The 23307-nt window shown below is 49.2% G+C and overlaps 1 protein-coding gene and 1 pseudogene across 12 annotated transcripts in view; one reads left to right on the top strand and one right to left on the bottom strand.

Annotated features, from left to right (window-relative positions):
• Window positions 1–3840, bottom strand: part of Wfdc2 (WAP four-disulfide core domain 2) — a 28965-nt gene extending 25125 nt beyond the window's left edge. For 5 of the 12 annotated variants that reach the window (XR_010064572.1, XR_005501796.2, XR_005501798.2 and 2 more), the window contains exons 1-3: window positions 3342–3798; window positions 2705–2848; window positions 1999–2136 (exon numbers count right to left, since the gene is read on the bottom strand). Coding sequence is in view for 3 of the 12 variants with exons in the window: in NM_173109.2 (NP_775132.1) it covers window positions 280–425; window positions 1999–2136; window positions 2705–2848; window positions 3342–3420 (507 nt within the window). In the remaining 9 variants the exon portion in view is untranslated. Of the gene's footprint in view, window positions 1–278; window positions 426–1998; window positions 2137–2444; window positions 2650–2704; window positions 2849–3341 lie in introns of those variants that run through there. The other 7 variants (XR_010064571.1, XR_001837032.3, XR_005501792.2 and 4 more) reach the window with 4 other exon arrangements.
• Window positions 3841–17794: 13954 nt separating this feature from the next.
• Bola2-ps4 (bolA family member 2, pseudogene 4) lies at window positions 17795–18150 on the top strand (annotated as a pseudogene).
• Window positions 18151–23307: the final 5157 nt, after the last annotated feature.

Below are 23307 nucleotides of genomic sequence, written 5' to 3'. Positions count from 1 at the left end.
CGTCACTCCTGTTCTCCTGTCCCATGACATCTGCTACCTTCCTGTGACACGCTTCAGAATCAGCTTGTTCCTTTCTTCCCTTACCACTAGACAGGGAAACCTACCAGCCAGCCTCGCTTGTCCGCGTCATTGGTCCTCACACATTATCCATACACTGTAGGTACATAGTGCTAAGTGGATGAACGTGTGTAAACAGATCTATTATCACGGTGTTTTCCAGTCTCTGTAAGGACCCTCATACCAGACGTTTCTGAACCTTCTCTCCCGCCCCCACCTACCTCAGAATTTGGGTGTGGTGCAGCCCATCTTCCCACAGCCATTTCGGCAGCATTTCATGTTGCCAGAACACTGGCTGTCCATCTGGCACTGGTCCTCACAGAGGCCAAGCTTGGGGAAGTCCACGCTGGGGCAGGTGCCCTGCTTTTCTAGGTAGACAAGGGAAAGGGGAGGGAAGCTGAGGGGATCAGCAAAGCCTGGTTGAGCGGAGCCCTGGGTCATCAGCCGTAGAGCTGCCTCTCTGAGTTCATCACGGGAACGTGAGCTGCTCTCAGGGGTCCTGGGGAGATTCTCTGCAAACCTCAATGCCTGCTCCAAGATAACTTGAAATCACAGAACCCAGTTTGAGTCCCAAGCCCTGCCATTTTCTAGCCTTGTGGCCTAGAGCCCAAATCTCCCAGAGCACCAGTCTTTAGATGTCACATGGAATGAATCCCCGTCACCACACTGTGGGGTTGTTACATAAGCAACTGTCCCCCACATACACCACCCAGAAAGATCAAACTACTTGGTAACAGTAACTGTAAGCACTGCCACCTAATTAGTTCCTGCAGTGAACCAGGCATTGTTCAGGCACGAGTTTATCCAGTTTGCACAAGAATCTTAAAAGAAGCGAATGGTTCTGCTAACATTTCCTTACTGCTGCAGGCTTGGAAACTGAGGCAGTAGAGGGATAAGTGTTTTGCCTAAGGCCATGGAGGACTGAGGCAGGATTTGAACCGAAGGAGATCTGGCTCCAGGGTGTATGCATTTGCCACCAGGCTCTATGCTACTGTATAAGCTGTAAAGTGAAGCATACATGTGAGAGGCGACACACATTCCCCACAATTGTTCCCATAGGTTCACTGCCAGTTACACTCACTCAAAGCCATGGCCCTCCATACATATGCTATACATCACCCATGTATATATATAAACCACCACCATACACCACACACCATACACACACCTCACCCCATGCACCAACCACACACACAATGTTGCATTCAATAGAACAGGCAGGAACCAGGCCTGGTGAAAGGAAAGATGCAGACAGTGAAGTGGGTAGGCAGGTAAAGGACCAGTTGCCAGTGTCCTGGCTTGGCTAGCCAAGGTGCTCTTGGTGGCTACCCTGAGACAAAATGAGAATAACCAGGAGAGGAGGTAGTACCGAAGCAAGCCATCTTGTACAGAACGCCCGCTCTTTTGAGTACCTTTGCACTTAACCCCCACATCTACAGATGGGCGTTAGCATGCCCACTTTACAGACGAACAGGCAGAGTTTCGAAGAGCAAATGATTCAGGCTCTCACACTTGAGAGGATTCAAGCCTCCAGGCTCCTCCCTGGCTCAGGAGACCGTCTGGTCTGTCCATCTGACACAAGGAAACAATATCTTTATCTACCTGACAGCTCGATGCCAGCTGGCACACATCCATCGTTCCTGGTCCCTTCTTTTCCAGGCCCATGCATAGCACCGCACAGCCAAAATCTGCCCTCCATGGGCAAGCCTCGCCTACCCCTCCCATCTTCCTGTTCATGCGCCTTAGGGCTCCTAACTATACATGCTCCCAGCCTCTCCTGGCTCTTTGGGGAAAATAGTAACGGTAGAATGAGGGGAGCGGGCTGTAGCCCAGAAAAAGAGCAGAAATGACAAACGTTGGTTATTGTTCCCGGCTTGCCCCCACCCCCACCACCTAACCCCAGCTTTTCCATCCTGGAAATCAGAAATTTAGGTGCCATACCTCCGTTACCTCCTTCTTTGGTCACAACGGGTGGCTTCGTGGACACTTGACCTCTCGATAGAGGAGATGTGCGGGCAAGGCCGGCTGATAGAGTCGTTGTACCCGTCGCGGTCCTGGAGAGTTTTCCTTCGCTCAGCCCTGAAGTGGGTAGAAATAAAGATCCAAGACGGAAATCCAGTGTCAAAGGAAGAAAGGGAACCTCTACCAGCCACAGGATGGCAGTGTAACTTTGTGCAAGAACGTTTCTTTTGGAGGCTCACTTCCACGGACTTAGGATGTGGCAAACATTTTCCCTCCCTCGGGAACAAATCTTGCCAGGCCGTGGAAGACCCTGCGAGAGGGACTCCCATAAGCAAGAAGTCCTTAGCCCTGATGCCACCCAGGGTTTGCCCTCTGGATTCCAGCCTAGGAAGCCACTGCTCGCAGGTCCCGGAACAAAGTCTCACTGTGCATGCCCGGAAGCCCGTCATGCACCAGAGAATCGAGTCCAGCCAGGAACGAGGGGGACCTCCTCCTCCTGGGCCGCGCCTCTGTGACGCCTTTGTCCTTCGCATCTACCCCAGGGCAGACAAAGGAGGGCACATGTGGATCAGGTTTCCACCGCTTCTCGGGGGTCCCTGGGTCTGGGATACCCATCTTCGTCAAACCCGGGCACTCCCGCCTCTCGCAGCCCCGCCCTGTCCCCGCTAGGTTGCGGTGGGGCTACCATTAGGCTTGGAGCAGACAGAGCCGCAGCCGGCCTGGCAGCACTTGTAGTTGTCCTGGCAGTCGTTGTCCAAGATGCACGCCTTCACACAGTCAGTAATTGGTTCGAGCTGGGGGCACACACCGGGTTTCTCTGCTCTGGTGCCTTGGAATGGGTGGCAGCAGAGAATTTTCAGGGAGAACGGGACCCAGTCCCACCGGCATACTCACTCCCCTCTCCAAGATACCCAAATTTCAACCCCAAGGATTTTAGATTATCGGGCCCAAGGGCCCCCATAACACCCCAGAGGGCCCCATCTCTGGGCCAGGGGTCTCGGACACTAGAGAGATCCCTAATGCTTGGCTTCAGAGTCCCCAGTCCTCTGGGGACTTGAGCTTCTGCCTGGAAACTTCAGCCATCCAAGGAGCTTCCCGCTCCTCTTCATCCGGTCTCTGCTTTCAGCGCTGAGAGCGCCTCCGCCCCTCCAACTTTTTAAGCCTTCATTGGTCTCGCCACCTCCAGTACACTGGACCCCAGACCCTAAGCTTCAAGGATCACTAGCCGTAGGCCCCAGAGATCCAAAATTTAAATTTTCGCTGGCCTCCCACTTTTGTCCCAGAACCCCCACTTCTGAGACTGAACTCCTGGCTGCACTCACCTGTGGCTGAGAGGGGGGTGAACAGCAGCAGCCCGAGTAGGAGGCCTGTGGCCAGCAAGCAGAGGCGACAAGCAGGCATGGTGCAGGTGTAACCTGCAGCCTGAATGGGGGGGATTTAACCACTCGCGCCGGGGGGCGGGGCCGAGTGAGGGGTGCAGGAGGCGGGTAGGAAGCACAGCGGGCAGTGCGGGCGCCCTGCCACCTCAAGCCATTTCACAATCCCCCGGGATCAGGTGTCACTCTTGGCTCAGGTGGGAACCAGGAACCGAGACAGCTTCCAAGCCAGCTGCAGCCGGACACTTGTCCACCCCTCCCTCTCTTCCTACCTTTCTAGGGCCTGAGGGCAAGGCAGGGCAGCTGGAGTGGAAGGCCCAGATACAGGGTCCCTGGGCTCATTTTTAAATGAGTCCGTTGTCCTCCCGGGAATGACTAGAGTCCAGGATTAAGGCGGAAATGGCAAGGCTGCAGGGAGGCAAGATGCTGTGGATTAAGTGGCCAAGACTTGGGCTGGGATGGACAGCTCAGCATGCAGAGCCCTGGTCAGGGATTAGTAGAGGCTGGTGTAGTGGAGGTTACAGAAATAACACTGTTAACAAAAGAACCCATCTGACAAGGAGCTTGTCCAGGAAGGAGCAACCCCGTGCAATTTCCAGCCCTCTCAGGCATATCTTTATCCTTGTCCCACCTCAGTCCATCAGGGCAGGATGGGGTAGCCCAGTACTAGGACTAGAGAGTGATTTCAGTCACCTATATATGAAAGGCAGGCTGGACTCAGAGGCTGGTCCCCAACCTAAATTCCGGGGTTCCTGTTCAGACAAGATTTTGAATCTACATCTCTTCCTCTAGGATCTGACTATGCAAAGCAGGCATTATTATACTTTATTTTCCCTGTATTATCAAGTAAAACTTAGCAGTGCCAACTGGGTGTCTCAGTTAGGGTTTTGCTGCTGTGAACAGACACCATGACCAAAGCAACTCTCAGAAGGACATTTAATTGGGGCTGGCTTACAGGTTCAGAGGTTCAGTCCATTATCATCAAGGTGGGAGCATGGCAGCATCCAGGCAGGCATGGTGCAGGAGGAGCTGAGAGTTCTACATCTTCATCTGAAGGCTGCTAGGAGAAGACTGGCTTCCAGGCAGCTAGGATGGGAGTCTTAAAGCCCAGACCCACAGTGACACACCTACTCCAGCAAGGCCACACCTTCAAATAGTGCCAGTCCCTGGGCCAAGCATATTCAAACCACCACACTGGGCATGTGCAGGAACAGACTTTTCTCTAAGAGCCTCCCCATTTGAATTTGTGTAGACTTCCACAATAATTCCTCACCCTTCCTAGCCCTCCTTTGTTGCTAGGAGTATCCTTGTGGAGTTTGCTGTCCTGCTCTCCTGGACTCTGAAGCTAAGAAGTGATGCACTCCTATCTTTTTTTTTCTTTTTTTCAGAGCTGGGGATCGAACCCAGGGCCTTGTGCTTGCTAGGCAAGCGCTCTACCACTGAGCTAAATCCCCAGCCCCGCACTCCTATCTTTTATATCTTTTTTGGCTAGGTTTATTTTAGCTTTGCACCAACCATGATGTGAACCACTGGATCCGGTTACCATAATCAAAGGGGGGGGGGGCTGTCCAGCACTGGTCCTGGAATGACAGGGACTAGGTCCCACTTCTTCCACTGCCAGAGGTGGCAGATGACTCCAAGTGGACAGAATCTCCCAGATATAACATGAGTATCATACGATACACATATAAACTCACAGAGACTGTAAGACTCATAGCAGTTCAAACCAGACAAAATTCCTGTACCGAGAAAGGAAGCAAGCATCATGTCCCACCCCTAACCAAGAAGCTATTTGCAACTGATGCCTGCTGAGAGAGGGAAAATCAGTGTTCTGCAATGCTGTGTCTCTATATCAACCACACTCTGGGGCAGGTCCCATGCCAGGGGGCAGCGGGCCAACACAAAATGAACTCTTTTTTTTTGTGTCCTTTTTTGTTTTGCATTGGTGTATCTCTTCCTGGGTTTTGTTTTTGTTTTGTTTTGTTTTTTTGTCGATTTGATTTTCATTTTCACTTTTTCTTTTTTGTTTTTTTGGGCAAGGGATTGGGAAGTGGGAGAGAAAGAACATAAAGTTGGGTGGGTAGGAAGATGGCATAGACCTTCAAGAAGTTGGGGAAGGGAAAGAATGTGACACAGTTGTATTATTCAGTTGTATTATTTCTTTTAAAAATTAGTAGAAAAAGTAAAATGAATATTGCCAGGAGGAAACATCAGGATATGGGGGGGGGGGGCGACACTCTGCTTCATACAGGGGACTTGGCCATGCAGATGCCAAAGCGATGAAGTACCTGCAAGCAGCTTCTGTCTCCATGTCAGATGGGTAGGCTTTGCTCATATGAATGCATCCAATGGCTGAGCCCAAGAAGGACATTGGTAAAGTGGCTGAAAAGTCTCCTCCAGTTTTGCAGGCCCAGCCTGGGGATTGGAGACATGCCATTGTTGGGAGGGGCTGGGGCTATTTACTCTGAGCTCAGAGAAAGTCAACAGCAAGAAGGGTAAGAGCTAGGTGGGGTCACAGTCCTGGGCAGGCTACTGAAACCCAGGGCACACAGAGGACAGACGCTTTGGTGAACAACAGGTTTAGCCTGTGGACCAAATGGCTACCGAACATTTATTCCTGCGTGAGGCTGCACACGACTTCCTTCCAGAACTTAGCCAGCTTCCTTGGTCGGGATATCACCAGGTCCAACCCCTCCCAGACTCTCATGGGCTCCCTTGCTGGTTGGCACTCTCTTACTGGAATGTGGATTAGTGTGAGGGGGGAGGGGGAGGGGGAAGGCAGGTAGAAGATGGGAATGAAAGTTCTTAAGGTCAGGTTTATTTTAGTGCCAGATTCTGAGCTAGGCGGGCATACAGTTTCTCTTCTGCATACACAAGAAGAGCAGGGTCACCCGCGTGCAAGCAAGGAGTGAGTGGCTTCTGGCGAGTGGCTCAGAGCAGTGCTTCACCTTCAGGATCTACAGTGTCCTCCACGAAGTGAGCATCATTGCAGAGAATTCAAGAGCAGAGCAGAAAACAGGGGGGCGGTGGCAGATCCAGCTGGAGCCGGTATATTATTAGCCCACACAGTTCATTTCTAAATTTTGAACTAGTTGCCAATGTTTAAAAATGGAGGATTTCACATAAAGAAAATAACCTTCTCAATTCTCTCAGAAGTAGTACAGGGTCGGGCAGCAAGTCCTCAGACTCATAAAGCATCATCAGCCAGAGCACAGCTCTCAGTCACCTGGACGGCTTGTTGGGATGTAGCTTATGGTGAACTAGGGTTATAGCTCGGTTGCTAGACCGCTTGCCAATCATATAGGAAACTCTGAGTTCCGTCTCCGGAGCTGCATAAAGTGGGGATGGTGGTACACACCTGGAGGCCGGAGCATCCGACATTCAGACTCATCCTTGACTACACCGCGAGTTTGAAGCAGCCACATTTGGGACGCCGTGACGTAGAGCTCTCTCTTTTTGAGAGAAACCATCATTCCTTGTCCTGTGTGCTCTACTGCCCCATTGTTTCCTAGTAACCACCTGTCCAAGTGCATTTAAATCCGTGCTCTGTGGGGTAGACATGTCCTGGAGTTCACTGCAAAGTGGCTTGCAGTTACTTAGCAACCCAATGGGTTCAGAAACATCATTCTCATCCTGCAGATGAAAAAAAAAAAAAAAAAAACCTGTGGTTTGGTAAGGCAGTGTGACTTGCTGGCGGGAACCCAGCCCATCAATCAAAAGACACTTGCCAGTACCTTCTGTTCCTGTGGCTTCTGTTACTTCAATATTAAACCCACCCACCCCATCCCACACATACTCGAGTTTTTTTTAATTGCATGTTATTGTGGGGCATACCTTTAATGCCAGAATTTAAGAAGAAGAGGCAGGCAGATCTCTGTCGAGTTTGAAGTCAGCCCGATCTACATAGTTCCAGGCAAGCCAGGGCTACCTGTTTCATAAATAAATAAATAAAAATTAGAAAATAAGAGTTAATGTACTGGGTTTCTGAGGTGGCTCAGAGGGTTAAACAAACTTGAAATTGCTTGCCCTACTGACAACCTGAGTTGTCAGCCCCAGAGAGCACAGGATGGAGAGAAAAGCAGCTCCACAAAGTTGTCCTCTGACCTCTAGCCATGACACGTGCACACACGTACACACACACACACACACACACACACACACATACACACACAAAATAGTCCAAACTCTGAACACGATTCTATGAGTGTGGAGGAATATTTATAAGAGAAGGAAATAGAAAGGGCATGAGAGAGGGAAAGATTTACGAGAGAGTTGTGAGTCACCTGCAGTCATGCGCACTCTAAAATACTATGAACAAGTTCGCCTGAGGGTTTGAGAAGCTCCAAGAGCAGCCAGGATGTCTGGACCACACAGTGGGGCCTCTCCTCCTGAACTGATGGACCCTACTAAACTTCCTTTCATTTCGTGAGAATCTCTCTTTCTGAACATACTAGTCATTTTGTTTTGTTACCTACCTTGCATCTATCCCTTTCTGATGAAGCACCCTGATTTAGCACCCTGATTTGATGCATCTGGATTGGGTAGTGAATGTTCTTCCTAGAGCAGAATAGCTGGCGGGAGTGTCCTTCAGAGTGTCCTTCTCTTCCTGGCAAAGAGTAACCAATCAGATGCTGTCCTGGGGATATTAGTCTTGACCAAAGGACAGCCAGAGCCTCCAGCTCCTTCACAGTGTCCTGGGAAGGCCTCCGTTCTTCCTGCATCACCACCCTTACAAGGCTTACAAGCCTTTTAACCTTTCCTTCCGTTCTGTGAACCAAGACAAGCCAGTAATATTTTAGTTGCCAACAGTGGAACCTATCCCTGGGTTTTATCAGGAAGGGAGAAGGACCTGCTACATGTTTACACCGTTTTCATAACTTTCCTGGTTGACGCCCAACTCAGCCTTTGCAAGAATAAGATTTTCCTGGGGTCTTGGGAATTGTGGATCAGGAAATGTGGGTTCAGAGACCTCTGAGATGCTGTTTAAGGAAAATGGGAGAGGAGGATGGCTGACTGGGCAAGAAGAGCAAAGGTGCAGAGGTTCCTTCGTAGGGAAATTTAGAGAGTTCGGATGATGACAAGGACCACGTCACCCAAAAGACAGAGTAAACAGTGTGCAAACTCAGTCAACTCTGACTGAAAGGTAAGGGTCCGGCCATGTCTTGGTGCATATTCTGAGGAGCTCCTGGGCTAGACTACTCACGGAGCCTGTATGCCACCAGGCAAAGGGAGGTGACCCGTGTTCTCAGTCCTCTGTGGCTGTTTGAAAAGTGCGTGGTTCCTGTGTTGAACTTATGCCGGGTTCTGCCTCCCGGCCCCACACTCCCACAAATGAGACTCAGGCTCAAAATATATTTAAGAATATCCTGGCCACCAGCTACGCTCTTCTCTGACTAGAACCATAACTTAAGATGAACCCACTTATTTTAACCTACATTCTGCCATGTGGCTGGTTACCTGTGCTCAGGATGTCTCTTCACATCTTCCCGGAGCCGATCTCCCTGCACCTACCTGTATCCCAGGATTCTTTCTCCTCCTGGACGTCCCACCTTCTATTTTCTGTCTAAGCCTAAGCTATAGGCTTTTTTTTTTTTTTAAGAAAAAAAAGATTTATTTATTATGTGTATGAGTACACTGTCGCTGTCTTCAGGCACACCAGAAGAGGGCATCAGATTTCATTACAGATGGTTGTGAGTCACCATGTGGTTGCTGGGAATTGAACTCAGGACCTCTGGAAGAGCAGTCAGTGCTCTTAACCTCTGAGCCACCTCTCCCACCCAGCCAGAGGCTTTTTTTTTTTTTTTTTTTTTACTTTTTTTCTTTTTTTCCGGAGCTGGGGACCGAAGCGCTTGCTAGGCAAGCGCTCTACCACTGAGCTAAATCCCCAATCCCCGGCCAGAGGCTTCTTAACTGACAGGTGACGCATCTGTACAATACCTAAGACATTCTTTCTACAGTCCTGTTCCAAACGACCTTATAGCCCATGTGGACTGCACTCCCCACGCTGCTTTCAGACATTTTCTGCTTTAATTTCCCACCCTCTCTGCCCATGATGGCTGGGCTTGCTTTACATTGCCTAGCAACCAATGACACCTGACACCCTGTACCAGGGTAGACACCAAGCCCCTAATTTGTTTCTACATCTGCCGGCTTTTTCTCAGTCTCCCTCCTTTTGGGCTCACTGACAGTGCCCTCGAGGCATAAATACACTAATTACAATAATGCTCAGGACAAATCCTTTTTCGGGGCTGGAGAGATGGCTCAGTGGTTAGGAGCTCTCTCTGACTGTTCTTCCTGAGGTCCTGAGTTCAAATCCCAGCAACCACATGGTGGCTCACAACCATCTGTAATGGGATCTGATGCCCTCTTCTGGTGTGTCTGAAGACAGCAACAGTGTACTTACATATAATAAATAATAAATCTTTTTAAAAAAAAAGTCAATTTCCCCCCATAGTTTCAGTGCGAATAACCACACAAAACAACACATCTGTTCTGAAGTCTCTTGACCTCTCTGACTGGATCTCCTTTTAAGCATCACTTGGGGAGGCAGAGACAGGCAGATCTCTGTGAGCTTAAGACCAGCCTGGTCTAAGAAGTTTCGGGATAGCCAGGACTATACATCAAGACTCTGTCTCAGAAAGGCAACAACAAAACAAATAAAACAAAAAGAAAAAAACAACAACAACAAAAAAAGAAAGCCTTTTCTTCACAGGACAGGGTCTGAATCACGGTCTTGAGGTTGAATCCTGTATCGGTTTACTTCTCCTATTGCTCTGACAGAATACCCAACCAAAGCAATTTAAGGAAGGGAGGGTTGATTGGGCTCAAGGTTTGGGGTTACAGCCCATCATGGGAGGGAAGGCATGGTGGTGGAGCCTCTGGATACTCAGCCTCCACGTCTGGAAGCAGAGTGAGGTGGCCAATGCCGTTCAACTTGCTTTCTCCTTCATCCTCAATCCAGGACCTCAGCCCATGAAATGGCTCCCACCCACATTTAGGATGAATCTTCCTACTTGAACTGACCCAGTCTAGAAACTCCCTCACACTCACCAAGAGGTTTGTTCCCATGGTGATCTGACAGACTCTCAAGCTAGCCCTCAGTATTGACCACCATAGACACCAGCTCCACCACCATTGCCTATGTCTCCCTGGAAAAGTTATTCACCCAACCAACTCTGCCTCTCTTGACTCTCGAATGGGGACCAAACTCTTCAGACTTTTGGAGTTTGGCAGAAAATACAGACCCAATAAGTGGCAGTGGGTCTTTGTCCTTATGTCCATCTTGAAGATTCCCTTTGGCTCGGTGGCCTTCACCATTGCCTGGGGACAGGGAGATTACTCTGCTACTATTTGTCATTGGTGACATCCAGGAATCGTCTTATGGTCTCGGGCTCTGTTACCTCACATGTAAATAAAACTATAACACCCTCCCTGGTGGCCCCTTTTTGCTTGTTTGCTTTACCTGCATATGGGTCTGTCTACTACATGTGTGCCTGGTGCCCAAGGAGGCCCGAAGACAGCACCAGATCCCCTGTGATCGGCGTTATGGATGGCTGTGAGTCGCCGTGTGGTTGCTGCGAATCAAACCTGGGTCCTCTGGAAGAGCAGGCAGTGCTCTCAACCACTGCACCATCTCTCAAGCCCCCGGAGTCATCTTTAAAGAGTTGCTTGTGACCATACCTGTGAGGCACAGCATGGTGAACTCCATGATCTCTACAGCTTAACATCCCCATCCCTTCTCATAGACTGTGGAACTCACTCTTGGTCTCTCTCTCTCTCCACAAGTTGCTGTCTATTGCTCAAAGCCTCATGTATTGAAAGCTTGACCTCCTGTAGGTGACATTAATGGAGAGGTGACAGGATCATGGTGTTATCAATGGATGGTTTACTGGATGAAACAAGCAGGCCTCCAGGAGGAAGATGTCACAAGGGACATGCACCAGAAGGGTATATCTTGTTCCTGAACACCCTGCCCCTCTCTTTGCTTCCTGGCTGACTGGGGTGAGCAGCTTTGATTTCCCTCACCTTCCCACCACAGTCCCTGAAACCATGAGCCTCAGTACTCCTGTTCTACATTGTCTCTCTCGGGTGTCTTGTCTCAGTTCCAGAAAGCTGAGGAGCAGCCTCAGACCAACACCTCCAGTTGAGGCAGCCGAGATCTCTCTAACACTGTCCAGTCTCCCTTTTCCTCCTTGTCCACCTCACCAAACCCACTCTTCCTTCTAAACCCCTTCCATGACACTCTTCTTGTTCCTGTTACCTCCTGTGCCACCCAGGCCCTTTTGAGCCAACCCAAAGTTTAGATGACAACCTGCCCCTGTATCCCTCTCAATGCCATGCCATTGCATGCCCTCTGTGCATCCCAGATACACATCCAAAATGTCTTTATGTCTTTTTTCATTTTTATATAGGTATGTGCTCTCTCTCTCTCTCTCTCTCTCTCTCTCTCTCTGTGTGTGTGTGTGTGTGTGTGTGTGTGTGTGTGTGTGTGTGATCTTTAGTTTCTCTTTTACCTGATTCAATGAAGTGGGTCTCTCTATTGGATCACAAATACAGCTAGTCCTACTAGCCAGCTTGCTCTGAGGATCTCTCATGTCCACCCTTGTAGGCTGGGGTTACAGGCAGATAACCCTGCCCACCTGGCATATACACAGCTTCTGGGGAATCCAAAGTCTGATGCTTACATTGGCAGGGCAGGTGCTATAACCACTGAGCCATCTCCCAGGTCCCTAAGCCACGCTCTTGGTTCTCACCACTTTAACCTGCCTATCTTGTCTCCCAGGTACTCAGGCCAAAGGCCTGGTGGGCATCCTCAGCTGTTACCCCATCAGCTCAGGTTCTTCTGCAGAACTCAAGAGAGAAATGGTGAAGGAAGAAGGAACGCCAGTTGAACAAGCCTTTCTAGGGCCCATGCTTGGGCACAGAGAACAGGGTCTGGGGACAGGGCAGTTCTAATTCAGATTATACGAGTGAATCTCCTATAGTCTGACAGATAGGGTATGGGGTAGCTTGCTTTTAGCTCTTGGGACTGCACTAGGCACGGTGATCTGCACATGCATAGTGGGCTCATTTGCATTCATCTTGCAGTTTAGATGGTAGACGGATCATCCCTCCCATCTCGGGAAGGTGGTAGAGAGTGGTCAGAAACAAGCATTCTGCCCTTAATATAAAGGCATTAAGAAATAGGGTTGGGGATTTAGCTCAGTGGTAGAGCGCTTGCCTAGCAAGCGCAAGGCCCTGGGTTCGGTCCCCAGCTTCAAAAAAAAAAAATAAAATAAAATAAAAAAATAGATCTTTAAAAAAGAAATATAGGCAGAATTTTTTTTGCAACCTTCTTTGGATAAGGGTTCAACCTCGCCTCTAGCCCACCACCCAGCAGAGGCAGTGGAAGAGAAAAGTTAATAGGATGTGGGGGGAGTGGACCTGTTCAGCAGTAGCTCTTTGGGGGTGAGCTCCCTCTCCTTGGGGAGCAGCAGTGCAGTCCCAGAGCATGTGAGCCAGCGGCTGCAGCCCAGTCCTCTAGGGCAGGCAGACACCACACACGAACCAGCAGCCTCAGTCCAGTCCTTTCAGCAGACAGACACCAGACAGCTGTAGTTCACTCCTGAGGAAACCGACAGGCTCTCCAACCAGCCTGAGGTGAGGCCACAGAAGCAGCGAACTGCCACACGGACCTCAGGAGCAGTTCTTTGGACAAGTTTCTCTTAACGGAGGCGTTACCTCTATCCCTCTGGCACTGTAAACCCAAAGCATAAGCTGCTTTTGTGAGCATATTTTATCACAGCAACAAGAAAGTATCTAAGGTGCCCACCTTCCATCTATGCTGCCCTCTCTCTGTACACAGCCAGAGGAACTCTTTCAAATGCACTCCAGACCAGCGCTCCTCAGCTCCCAGGCCCAGCAGCTACCAGAAGGCCCCTCCCACCAGCTTCCAGTCTCACCTCCTGCCTCTTCTCCTTCCAGCACCATCTAGCAGGGCTGGATGAACTGATCTTCCTGAAGCCTGCCAGCTCACTCCTGCCTCAGTGCTCTGGACTTCTCGGTTCCCTTCTGCCCAACGCTTCAGCCCCTCCCCCCACCTCAGAAGCTGTCAACACTTGTTCAGTATCTTCAATGAAACGCTTTTTGATGGTTCGATTTAAAATTACAGCTTCCCCTGCTCTAATGTCTATACACCCATGGTTCTCACCCTCGGCTGCTCTTACCAGGGGAGGAGACACAAGGGCCGTGCATGCTTGTTTATCTGACTGTATATCAGTATGCAACATAAGGTCTAGGAAACCACGGGTTTCCTTGTTTTGTTGACAGCCATACCCTAAGTTCTGAGCTGGGGGTGGAGAGAGGGGGAGGGGGAGCGTGGGGCTGGAGAGGTAGCTCAATTGGTTCAGTGCTTGTCTAGCACACAGTCAGTCCTCTGTCCATCCCCAGCACTGCAAAAATCAGTCACGGGGTTACACGCCTGTCATCTCAGCTTGTGGGAGGTAGAAACTGGAAGATTAGGAATTCAAGATCATCCTCGGCTGCCTAGAGAGGCCATCCTGGGGAGGTGAAGGTACAGGAGACCCTGTCTCAAAGAAAGGAAATGGAATGGTCAAAGGGGAGGAGAGGGGAGGGGAGGGAAGAAGACAGGACTTGAGAGGACAGGACAGAGCAGGAGAGGAAAGGGAAGGGGAGGAGAGGAGAGCAAGAGGACAGGACAGGACAGGATAGGAGACAGCAAACAGCATGGAGGGGAGGAGAGGAGAGGAGGGGAGAGGAGAGGAGAGGAGAGGAGAGGAGAGGAGAGGAGAGGAGAGGAGAGGGAGGGGGGAAGAAGACAGGACTGGAGAGGACAGGAGAGAGCAGGAGAGGAAAGGGAAGGGGAGGAGAGGAGAGCAAGAGGACAGGACAGGACAGGATAGGAGACAGCAAACAGCATGGAGGGGAGGAGAGGAGAGGAGAGGAGAGGAGAGGAGAGGAGAGGAGAGGAGAGGAGAGGAGAGGAAAGGAAAGGAAAGGAAAGGAAAGGAAAGGAAAGGAAAGGAAAGGGAGGGGGGAAGAAGACAGGACTGGAGAGGACAGGGCAGGGCAGGAGAGGAGAGGGGAGGGATGGGGAGGAGAGGAAGAGGACAGGACAAGACAGGACAGGACAGGACAGGAGACAGCAAAGAGCATGGAGTTGGACTTAGTAACTGGAAATATTGAGACATGGCCTCCCATAAGATGCTACAGTGCCCTCCATCCTGAAGGTCCACTCTCCACAGGGCAGCTGGGGGCTCTTACCATGTTATGTCGCTTTGCTGCTTAAACTTCCCAGTGGCTGCCCATCGCCTGTACTATAAAGTCCAAAATGCTAAAGTGAGCTTCCAGACTCTGCCTCACTTGATTCCTGTCTCCTCCTGAGCCTGGGTTTCCCAGCTTTCTCCCCATGCCCTCCACACTGTTCTCACCCCTGCAGGCTTTCCTCCCTCAGGATCTCTGCGCCTGTCACTTCCTCTGCCTGCAGTTCCTTCTCACCAGAAAGCCACTAGCTTACATCTTCCCTACGTTCTGGGCTCAGCCAGTAAGGTTTCCTCTAGAAGCCTTGGCAGATGGCTGCATGGAAAACAGCACCCGCTCTCCCCACTCAGCTTTCCAGCCCTCCATGGCGATCCCCACCAGTGGCCACACTGAGTGTTTACAGACTCACTGTGAGTCACCTCTCCCTTGTAGGTCACCAGGAATGCTTTGGGTTCTCTGGCACTGCCTTAAACCCTTGTCAGGTGCATTCTGGTCATAACCACTTGAGCAATATTTGTTGAATGGATGAATGGAATAACTGATTCTAAAAATAACTCTCAGTGTACCTAGTTCCTGCCCTGGCTACCGCGCAGTACAGATCACGTCTCTTAACCTTTAGGTCAATTCTTCCAGGTGATTATTCTTGATTTCTCTGTGAGATTCAGAGAAACAGAGAGGTTACATCCATTTCCCAGGACCCAGATGGTGACACTTAGGATAAAACCTAGGTCTGTTATCCATCAGAAAACAGCCTTCTTGTACTGGTTCCAAGTCCAAAGCAAGAAGCCATCCTTGAACAGGTTTCGCCGTGTGAATTCCCTGTCTATAAACTTTGCTGACCCCCTGTTGCCATAAGGAAAACATTGGCCTCGTTAGTGTGATTTCATTTGTACTTTAAATGTGTTTAAACGTTAGATGTGTATGAGTGTTTTACCCGAATGTATGTCTGTGCAATGAGTGCATGTCGGGGGTGCCTAAAGAGGCCAGCGAAGAATGTCAGATCCCCTGGGACTAGAGTTAATGGTAGTTGTGAGCTATTAGCTTTAGAGGCGAAGGGTAGGAATCAAACCAGGCCCTCTAGAAGAACAGCCAGTGCTTTTAATCCCTGAGGTACCTCTCCAGTCATCAGTCTAATGGCTTGTGTCACCCTAGCTTTAGTCCTAGTCACAGCCTTCACTCTGTGAGGCAGAGACCTCCCCCCAGAGGCTCAGGTCCTATGGAAGTCCCTTAATACAGCTGACACCAGAGTCTTCTTTTGCCAAGGGCCCCAGAGGCTGTTACATAGTTACAGTCAGATCATCCCTAGATACAGAGTGTATGTTATATGCAACTGTGAAGTTCTTTCCATTTTTTTTTTTTACTCTCTAACCCTGAAGATCAGAATTGAGAGACTATAATTGCTTTTTGCCAAAGATTGCAAATATTTATTATTTGTTCATTGGGTAAAATTTTCACCACTGACACCCTTCATTTAGCTAAAGCTTCATCGTATACCAAAGATTAATAACAGCAAATACGTTATGAAAAGGTTTCTATAGAAAATAGGAAGAAAAAACAAAGTAAACATGCTTCAAACCTATGTGCTAAGTATTTTCTTCTGGGTGAGTTTTCCCTCCCCATTTAATTCACTCATTAAGCAAATATTTGTTGTATCCGGAACACCTCTGATACAAGAAAGGATGTTGAAACTGCAAAGTGCAAGACTGTTTTCTAAAGACTATGGTAACAATGTCTCCCATCCCATAGTTCTTCCACAGTATGACCAAGCTATTCACCCTTTATCAGTACAACTGGGGCCACTGAGATGACTCAGTGGGTAAAGGTGCTTGCTGTGAACCATGAAGACCTGAGTTCGATTCCTGGGACTCACGTGGTGAAACTCTTGCAAGTTGCCCTCTGACTGCCACATGCATCTTGATGGCGTGTACACACACACACACACACACACACACACACACACACACACACGCGAATAACTTAAAAAACTTTTTTTTTGGTTCTTTTTTTTCGGAGCTGGGGACCGAACCCAGGGCCTTGCGCTTCCTAGGTAACTTTAAAAACTTTTTAAAGAGAAAGTGTTTGCTTGTTTGATTGATCAGTGAAAGTGACTTCTCCATTCACTTGAATCCTGATGGATCTTCCAACTGTTTCGACTCAGAGAATAGAGCAGTAGGTCTGGAGGTATAGTTCATCAGTAGATCACTTACCTAGCTTATTCAAGACCACATGTGTGAGCCTTGACATTGGAAAAAAATACCCAAAATCTAATTCATTAAGTATTCGAGACTTGGTGGCTGGCAATTAGCGATACCTAGTTCTCTGATGTGACCACACGTTAGAGTCACCATCTCATCAGCATCTATGTCCTCTTATTTAAAGAAGCAAGAAACCGACCAGGCATGATATAGCACAGCTTTGATGCCAGCACTTGGGAAGCAGAGGCAGGCAAAATTTGAGGCCAGCCTGGTCTATGGAGCAAGTTCCGGGACAACCAGGGCTACACAGAGAAACCCTGTCTTGAAAAACCACAAGAGAAGCAAGAGACCAGCAGCATGGAGAACCTGGAAATGGGGATAATCAGCTGGGCAGGGCCTACCGCAGGGGAGTGGCTTGTTGGTGGAACTCTCTCTAGTCAAAGCTCCAAGGGTAGAAGTACAGAGCCATGCTGATGGAGTGCTGAGCTCATGCCTCCCCACGCGCAGGGAAATCATGAAAACCATTGCTCGCAGATAACTTCACCAAAGGAGTCCTTGGGAAATACAGCCAGCCTGACAGGAAATCTATCAGACCAAATTGGAAGGAGAGAAGCCAGAAGAAGAAAGAGCAAAGCTGTGCTCATGTCAACAGTTACCGGGAGGCGCGGATACGCTACTGATGGCTGTAAGGGTGGCATGGCTCCAGGTCTGAGTCTCATGAGGGCGGTTTATGAATGGAAGTGGGAGGCGGGTTCAGCGATTGCCTTGGCTCTGCCATCTGTTTTCTCTACTGGCAGCTGCTTGTCATCCACCAGGACTTAAGACAACTGGGACCCATGCCATCCCGAGCGTCTCCTTTATTGTCGCTGATTTATTTGGGTTTGGGGACAGAGACATTGGTTTTAAGAAGGTAACTTGTAGCAGTGAGGGCGGAAGGCGAGGTGGCGGGACCAGAGAGGAGGTTCTGTTCACGCTGGGCTGTGGCCCCGCGGGCTGTGGTCATGGAACTCAGCGCGGACAACCTCCGCGAGAAGCTGCGGCAGGACCTGGAGGCAGAGCATGTGGAGGTGGAGGACACGACTCTGAACCGTTGCGCGACCAGCTTCTGAGTCCTGGTGGTGTTGGCTAAGTTCGAGGGAAAGCCACTGCTCCAGAGACACCGGCTGGTGAACGAGTGCTTAGCCGAAGAGCTCCCGCACATCCATGCCTTTGAGCAGAAAACTCTGACCCCAGAGCAGTGGACCCAACAGCGGCAGGAATGAGGGACCCAGGCCTGAACAAGCATTAAATTTTAAACCTGGCCCAGCTGGTTTCAGTGTGCTGTTTGAAGACTCTGAGGCTGAGTCAAGGAAGTGGCTTTTCCCTGACTCTCCTCCAGCCATTGTTTTGGCAAATTTGGATGAATTTCTTTCCTGAACCCTCTAGGTCCCAACTTAAATAGATGGAAGTTCGGGGCTGGGGATTTAGCTCAGTGGTAGAGCGCTTGCCTAGGAAGCACAAGGCCCTGGGTTTGGCCCCCAGCTCCGGAAAAAAGAACCAAAAAATAGATGGAAGTTCTGTTCTTTAAAAAAAAAAAAAAAAAGAAGGTAACTTGTAGAAATAAAACATATTTAAAGTCATTTGACGGGATGGGATGATGGCTCAGTGGGTAGAGGCCGTGAGGACCAGAGTTCTGATTCTCTACATCCCTGTGAAGGCTTGGCCTATGTGGCAGCCTATCTCTAGTCTCTAGAGATGGAGACAGAGGGCCCCAGGGCAAGCTGGCCAGCTAAACTAGCCAAATTGGCAAGCTCTGGGCTCAAGCAAGAGACCTTGCTTCGATATTCAAGGTGGACAGCAATCAAGGCAGACACTGGAAATGAACACATCCCCCCCGCCCCCCTGCTCCAAATACACATGCGCCTGCACATACACAGAGACTCGTTCACACATTAAACATTAATACACATACATGTACATCATACACATGTTAAGTAACTCAATGAAATTGAAGTAAATTGAGCAAAGTAAATGAATAAACTCTCTGAAAGAATGTCTCTTATCTAACTAAATCCAGCCCATAGCGTCCTGAGAATTGGGAAACTGGTGGGTGAGTGGTAGGAACAATGAGACTTCCATGGTGAAATCTGCTTCTGAGGCAGGGATAGCAAAGGTAATAACCAAGGCTTTAATTCTGAGCCTCAGGAAAGCCAGAGGCTGTGCCAAATATGACCTGCAGCCTTAGACGCTACATAACCCTCAACAGAAATAGTCAACCCTGGAAGATAGGACCTAAAGAGTCAGAAGAGGCTAATTCAGTTGGACATCCTTTTAAGAAGCTGTCGTTTATCGCCATGCTCTGGGGTGGCTCATCGTACAGCCCTAAATACCATAGAGATGAACCACGTAAGGCCCCTGTGGACCACACGCCTGTAGAGATCAGCAAATAAATCACATCGAGAGCCGGCATCGCCGATGAATGCCAAAAAAGAAAACCAATCTGAGTCATGCAAGTGTTAAGTTGAGGGTGAGAAATCCGGGAAAGGATCTCTGAGAGGGTGACATTTGATCTGAGCTCCGAGTAATCACACAGACATCTAGGGAGGGGCTGTGAGTTATAGAAAAAAGGTTAAAACGAGTCCAAACACCTCCAAGGCAGAACGGGTCCTGAGTGCAGAGGCAGTCAGAAAACTAGCATGGCTGGGACTATGGCGTTGAAATCAAGAAAGAGAGAGAGAGAGAGAGAGAGAGAGAGAGAGAGAGAGAGAGAGAGGTGTATAGGGCCCTGGGGGCTGTATTGAACCATATAGGACACCTTTTATATGCAATGGGTAGTTTTAATAGGGAAGTAGGTTACAAAATTATCCAGTTTGTAACTTTTGAAAATTGTATGGTTGCTCTAAAGAATGAATTGCAAGAGAGAAGCTGTAGAAACAGAAGAAGAATTGTAGGGTTTTTTTTTTTTTGTCTTGTTTTGTTTTTTGTGTTTTGTTTTGTGGGTTTTTTTTGGGGGGGAGGTGGATTTGTCTCAGCCAAGGATTGGTGCTAATGACCCCTTCTATTGTCACAGGAACAGGAAGCATTTGGTACTAGTGATTCTGTTACATCTAGAAGACAGATCTGACTTGGACCGCCACCCTGAGGTGGAGTTACACGGGTTACTTATGTGTGTATTACCAGTGTGCCAACTTATCCTGCTGGCCTCTGCTGTGACGGAGAGGCTAGGGACATGCATAACTGAGAAAAAGCCACAGCCCTCATAAAAGGAAGCATGCTGGGGACAGGACAGATCTCCCATTCCCAAGAGTAAGGTGGGAGTTTTTAAATGCAAACACAGGGATTTCAGAAATGAGGGCTGAGGACTACAGGGGGTGCGGCTTGCAGACTGCTTGCTTAGCATGCAGGAGGCCTTGGGTTTCAACCCCAGTACCACAGGAACCAGGTGTGGTAACCCTCACCTGCAGGCTTGGTAGGAGGACATGAACTTCAAGGTCGTCCTTAGTTACTGAGAGAGTTGGAGGCCAACCAGGAATATTTGAGACACTGCCAGAGAAAGAAAGAGAGGGAAGGAGGGAAAGAGAGGGAGGGAGGACAGAGGGCGGAAAGAAAGGAGAGAGGGACAAAGGGAGGGAGGGGAGAGGCACAAAGGGTAGAAAAGAAGGGAGGAAGGAAAAGAGAGAGGGAGGGACAGAAGGAGGAAGGGAGGGAAGAAGGGAGGGAGGGAGACAGAAGAGGAAATAATGTTTCTTCTTTGCTTGGCTCAAGGAGGTTTGTGACTGCTTCAACGAACAGCTTAGTGTAAGTGACCCATAAGTGACTGAAGTATCTCAGAAAAGCTCATAAAGGGCGGTTTCCACTCTTTCCACCAGAGCACCAGCTCCTGGAATCTGCGGCTACATGGAATTAGTCTAAAGACAGCCCCAGGCTTCCAGTCACCCCAGCTTTGGTGCCAGGCAGATGCATGCAGAAGATGCTAAATGATTCCAGGCCTAGCCACGAAGCCTGGAGCCCTGGGAACCCTCAGAGCTGTCAGAGTCTCCCAGGCAGAGGAGATAAGCCATACCCACTTGTGCCTTCCCCAAATGCTCACCCACTCATTAGCAGGATAAACAAAGTGCTGTGTGATGCTGGCTTTGGGATGACAGCCCATGAAAATAGGTAGGAGACTGAAGTTTGGGTCTCAGGGTCTTCAGGTCAGCTCTATGACCCTTGGCCTGTTGTTTTAGCTCTCTGGGCCTCTGTTTCGTCTTCTTCATAAAGTCAGTAAATACTGAGGTTTGTTTTGCTTCGTTTTGCCAAGCAGTCAGATGGTGCCTGACACTTGATTGGTAGCTTTTGTCAAAAGGCCCTGTAGGGGCTGGTGAGACGGGTCTTCAGGTGAAGAGGGATTTGCCACCATCAAGTCTCACAGCCTGAGTTCCCCCCCTCAGTAAAGGGGAGTACTAACACCCAAAAGTTGTCCTCTGATCTCTACCTGAGGGGGCATGACTAAACACACACACACACACACACACACACACACACACACACACACACACACACACATAAATAATAAACATAATTTTTAAATTTACAATTTACAAATCAAATGGTTTGTATCTTCCCTGTTCCTTTTTATCCAACTTCCTCCAAGCTGTCATCTGCCTGCAATTCAGGTACCTCAGGCCTAGCCCTAAGAGGCTAGTTCACTCATACCCCACCAAGGCCATATTTGTGTGTGTGTGTGTGTGTGTGTGTGTGTGTGTGTGTGTGTGTGTTGATTTCTGGGTTTGTCTCCACGGCAGCTGAATGTAATAAATAGCCCAGGGCATCTACCAAACCGGCACTCTTCTTAACATCATATTCCTCGATGCTATGACTTGAATTTTTCCCTCCAAAGTCCAGAAAACTTCAGTCACAATGCATTAGCAATGAGAAGAATTCGAGCTGTAACAGACATGAGATTGGGCCAGCGAGATGGCTCGGCTGGGAAAGGAGCTTGCTCCACAAAAGTAGAGACCTGAGCTTCATCCTCAGAACCCATGTAAAGGCAGGAGAGGACCAACTTCACAAGACTGCCCTGCCTCCCACACACTGTGGCGCAAACCACACACATGCAGTAACGGGAATAACTACTTCTTAAGATGACTAAGTTGTAAAAGTAACGTCCTCCTTGCTGCTGAAAGTCGCCCCTTCCTAGACCTTTCTAATCTTCGGCTGGCTGGTCAACTCATCCATTCCGGCTCAAACTCTTCTCCAAGCTGACGGATGCAGTCTGGCTTCTCTTAGTTCCTGACCAAATTGCTCTGCTTGGCCTCTTTCTAACTTGGCGATCTGTTCTAATCTACTGGCTCCTTCTCATTCTCTGGCTCGATCTATCTTTACCTGTGCCTCAATTGCTCTCATTCTGCAACTTGTCTCCTGTATGACTGTTCCAGTAAAACGGCCTGCCTCTTCTTTCTGACTATCCTCTTAAGTAGCTTCCCTTTCCTCTCTCAGTTGGGCCCATTCCGTTCCGTCAAGTCTTTCTCTGATTCATCACTTTGCCACTCAATCAGACATCACTTTCAAACATGCTCCCTTCTACAAACTAACTTCACCTCTGTTGTTTGGGATTAGAGGTGTGTACTAAGGGCATGTCTGTATTCCAGTCAGAGGGATTAAAGGTGTGTGCTGAGGTTGAGCTACATCACAACCAGAAGAACAGCCTTTTCTTTTCAGTAAATAACACAGTCTTGGGGTTCGTGGTGTGATCAGACGTCCTGCAACAGGGAGTCACTAAGACAACCAGTGCTGTTCTCCTAGGGGGAGCATTCCTCGTGCAGGACTGGGCTAATTTGGGCTATGTGAAGCCAGGATGTTTGCTGTGGTCGCCCCTTTCCCTGGACTTGCTCCCTTCCATTTCCTACCATGAGCTGAACACCCTCACGCAGCTGTCTGATCTCAGGTTTTCTATGATCCAGAATGTGAGCCAAGGCAACGTTCTCTCTTTATAAACTCCGCACTCTCAGTGTAAACTAAGACATTCACACACACACACACACACACACACACACACACACACACACACACCCCACAAAACAAAACCTCATTTTGGGCAGCAGCAACAAGTACCCTGCAGAAAAGTTGGGGATCATCCAGCCTCTCCTGAAGCTGAGGTGTCCACGGCACACAGGCCATATGTCCTACTGAGGATGCCACCTGCAAATAAAGATGGGAAAATTCACAGAAAGGAAGTTTTAAAACACCTCCATTCTATTGAATACAGAGGCAGAATGTGTGGAGACCAGCTGTCGTGTGACCAACCGTAGGTGACGAGCATGAACACAGAATCTGTGTGAGCTAGAAATCACCCAGTCCTAGTAAGAAAAACACCAAACGTGGACCACACACGCCAGGCTGCTTCGTACACAAGACAATTAGACCCTTTATTGATTTAATCTATGATCAGCCTGGGTCAATGTTTTCCCAAGTCAGAGAGAGGGAGTTAGCAGTTCCCC

This window comes from Rattus norvegicus, chromosome 3 (genome assembly GCF_036323735.1).
Source record: "Rattus norvegicus strain BN/NHsdMcwi chromosome 3, GRCr8, whole genome shotgun sequence".
Classification (NCBI taxonomy): Eukaryota; Metazoa; Chordata; class Mammalia; order Rodentia; family Muridae; genus Rattus; species Rattus norvegicus.
This window is presented reverse-complemented; position numbering and strand designations above follow the sequence as displayed.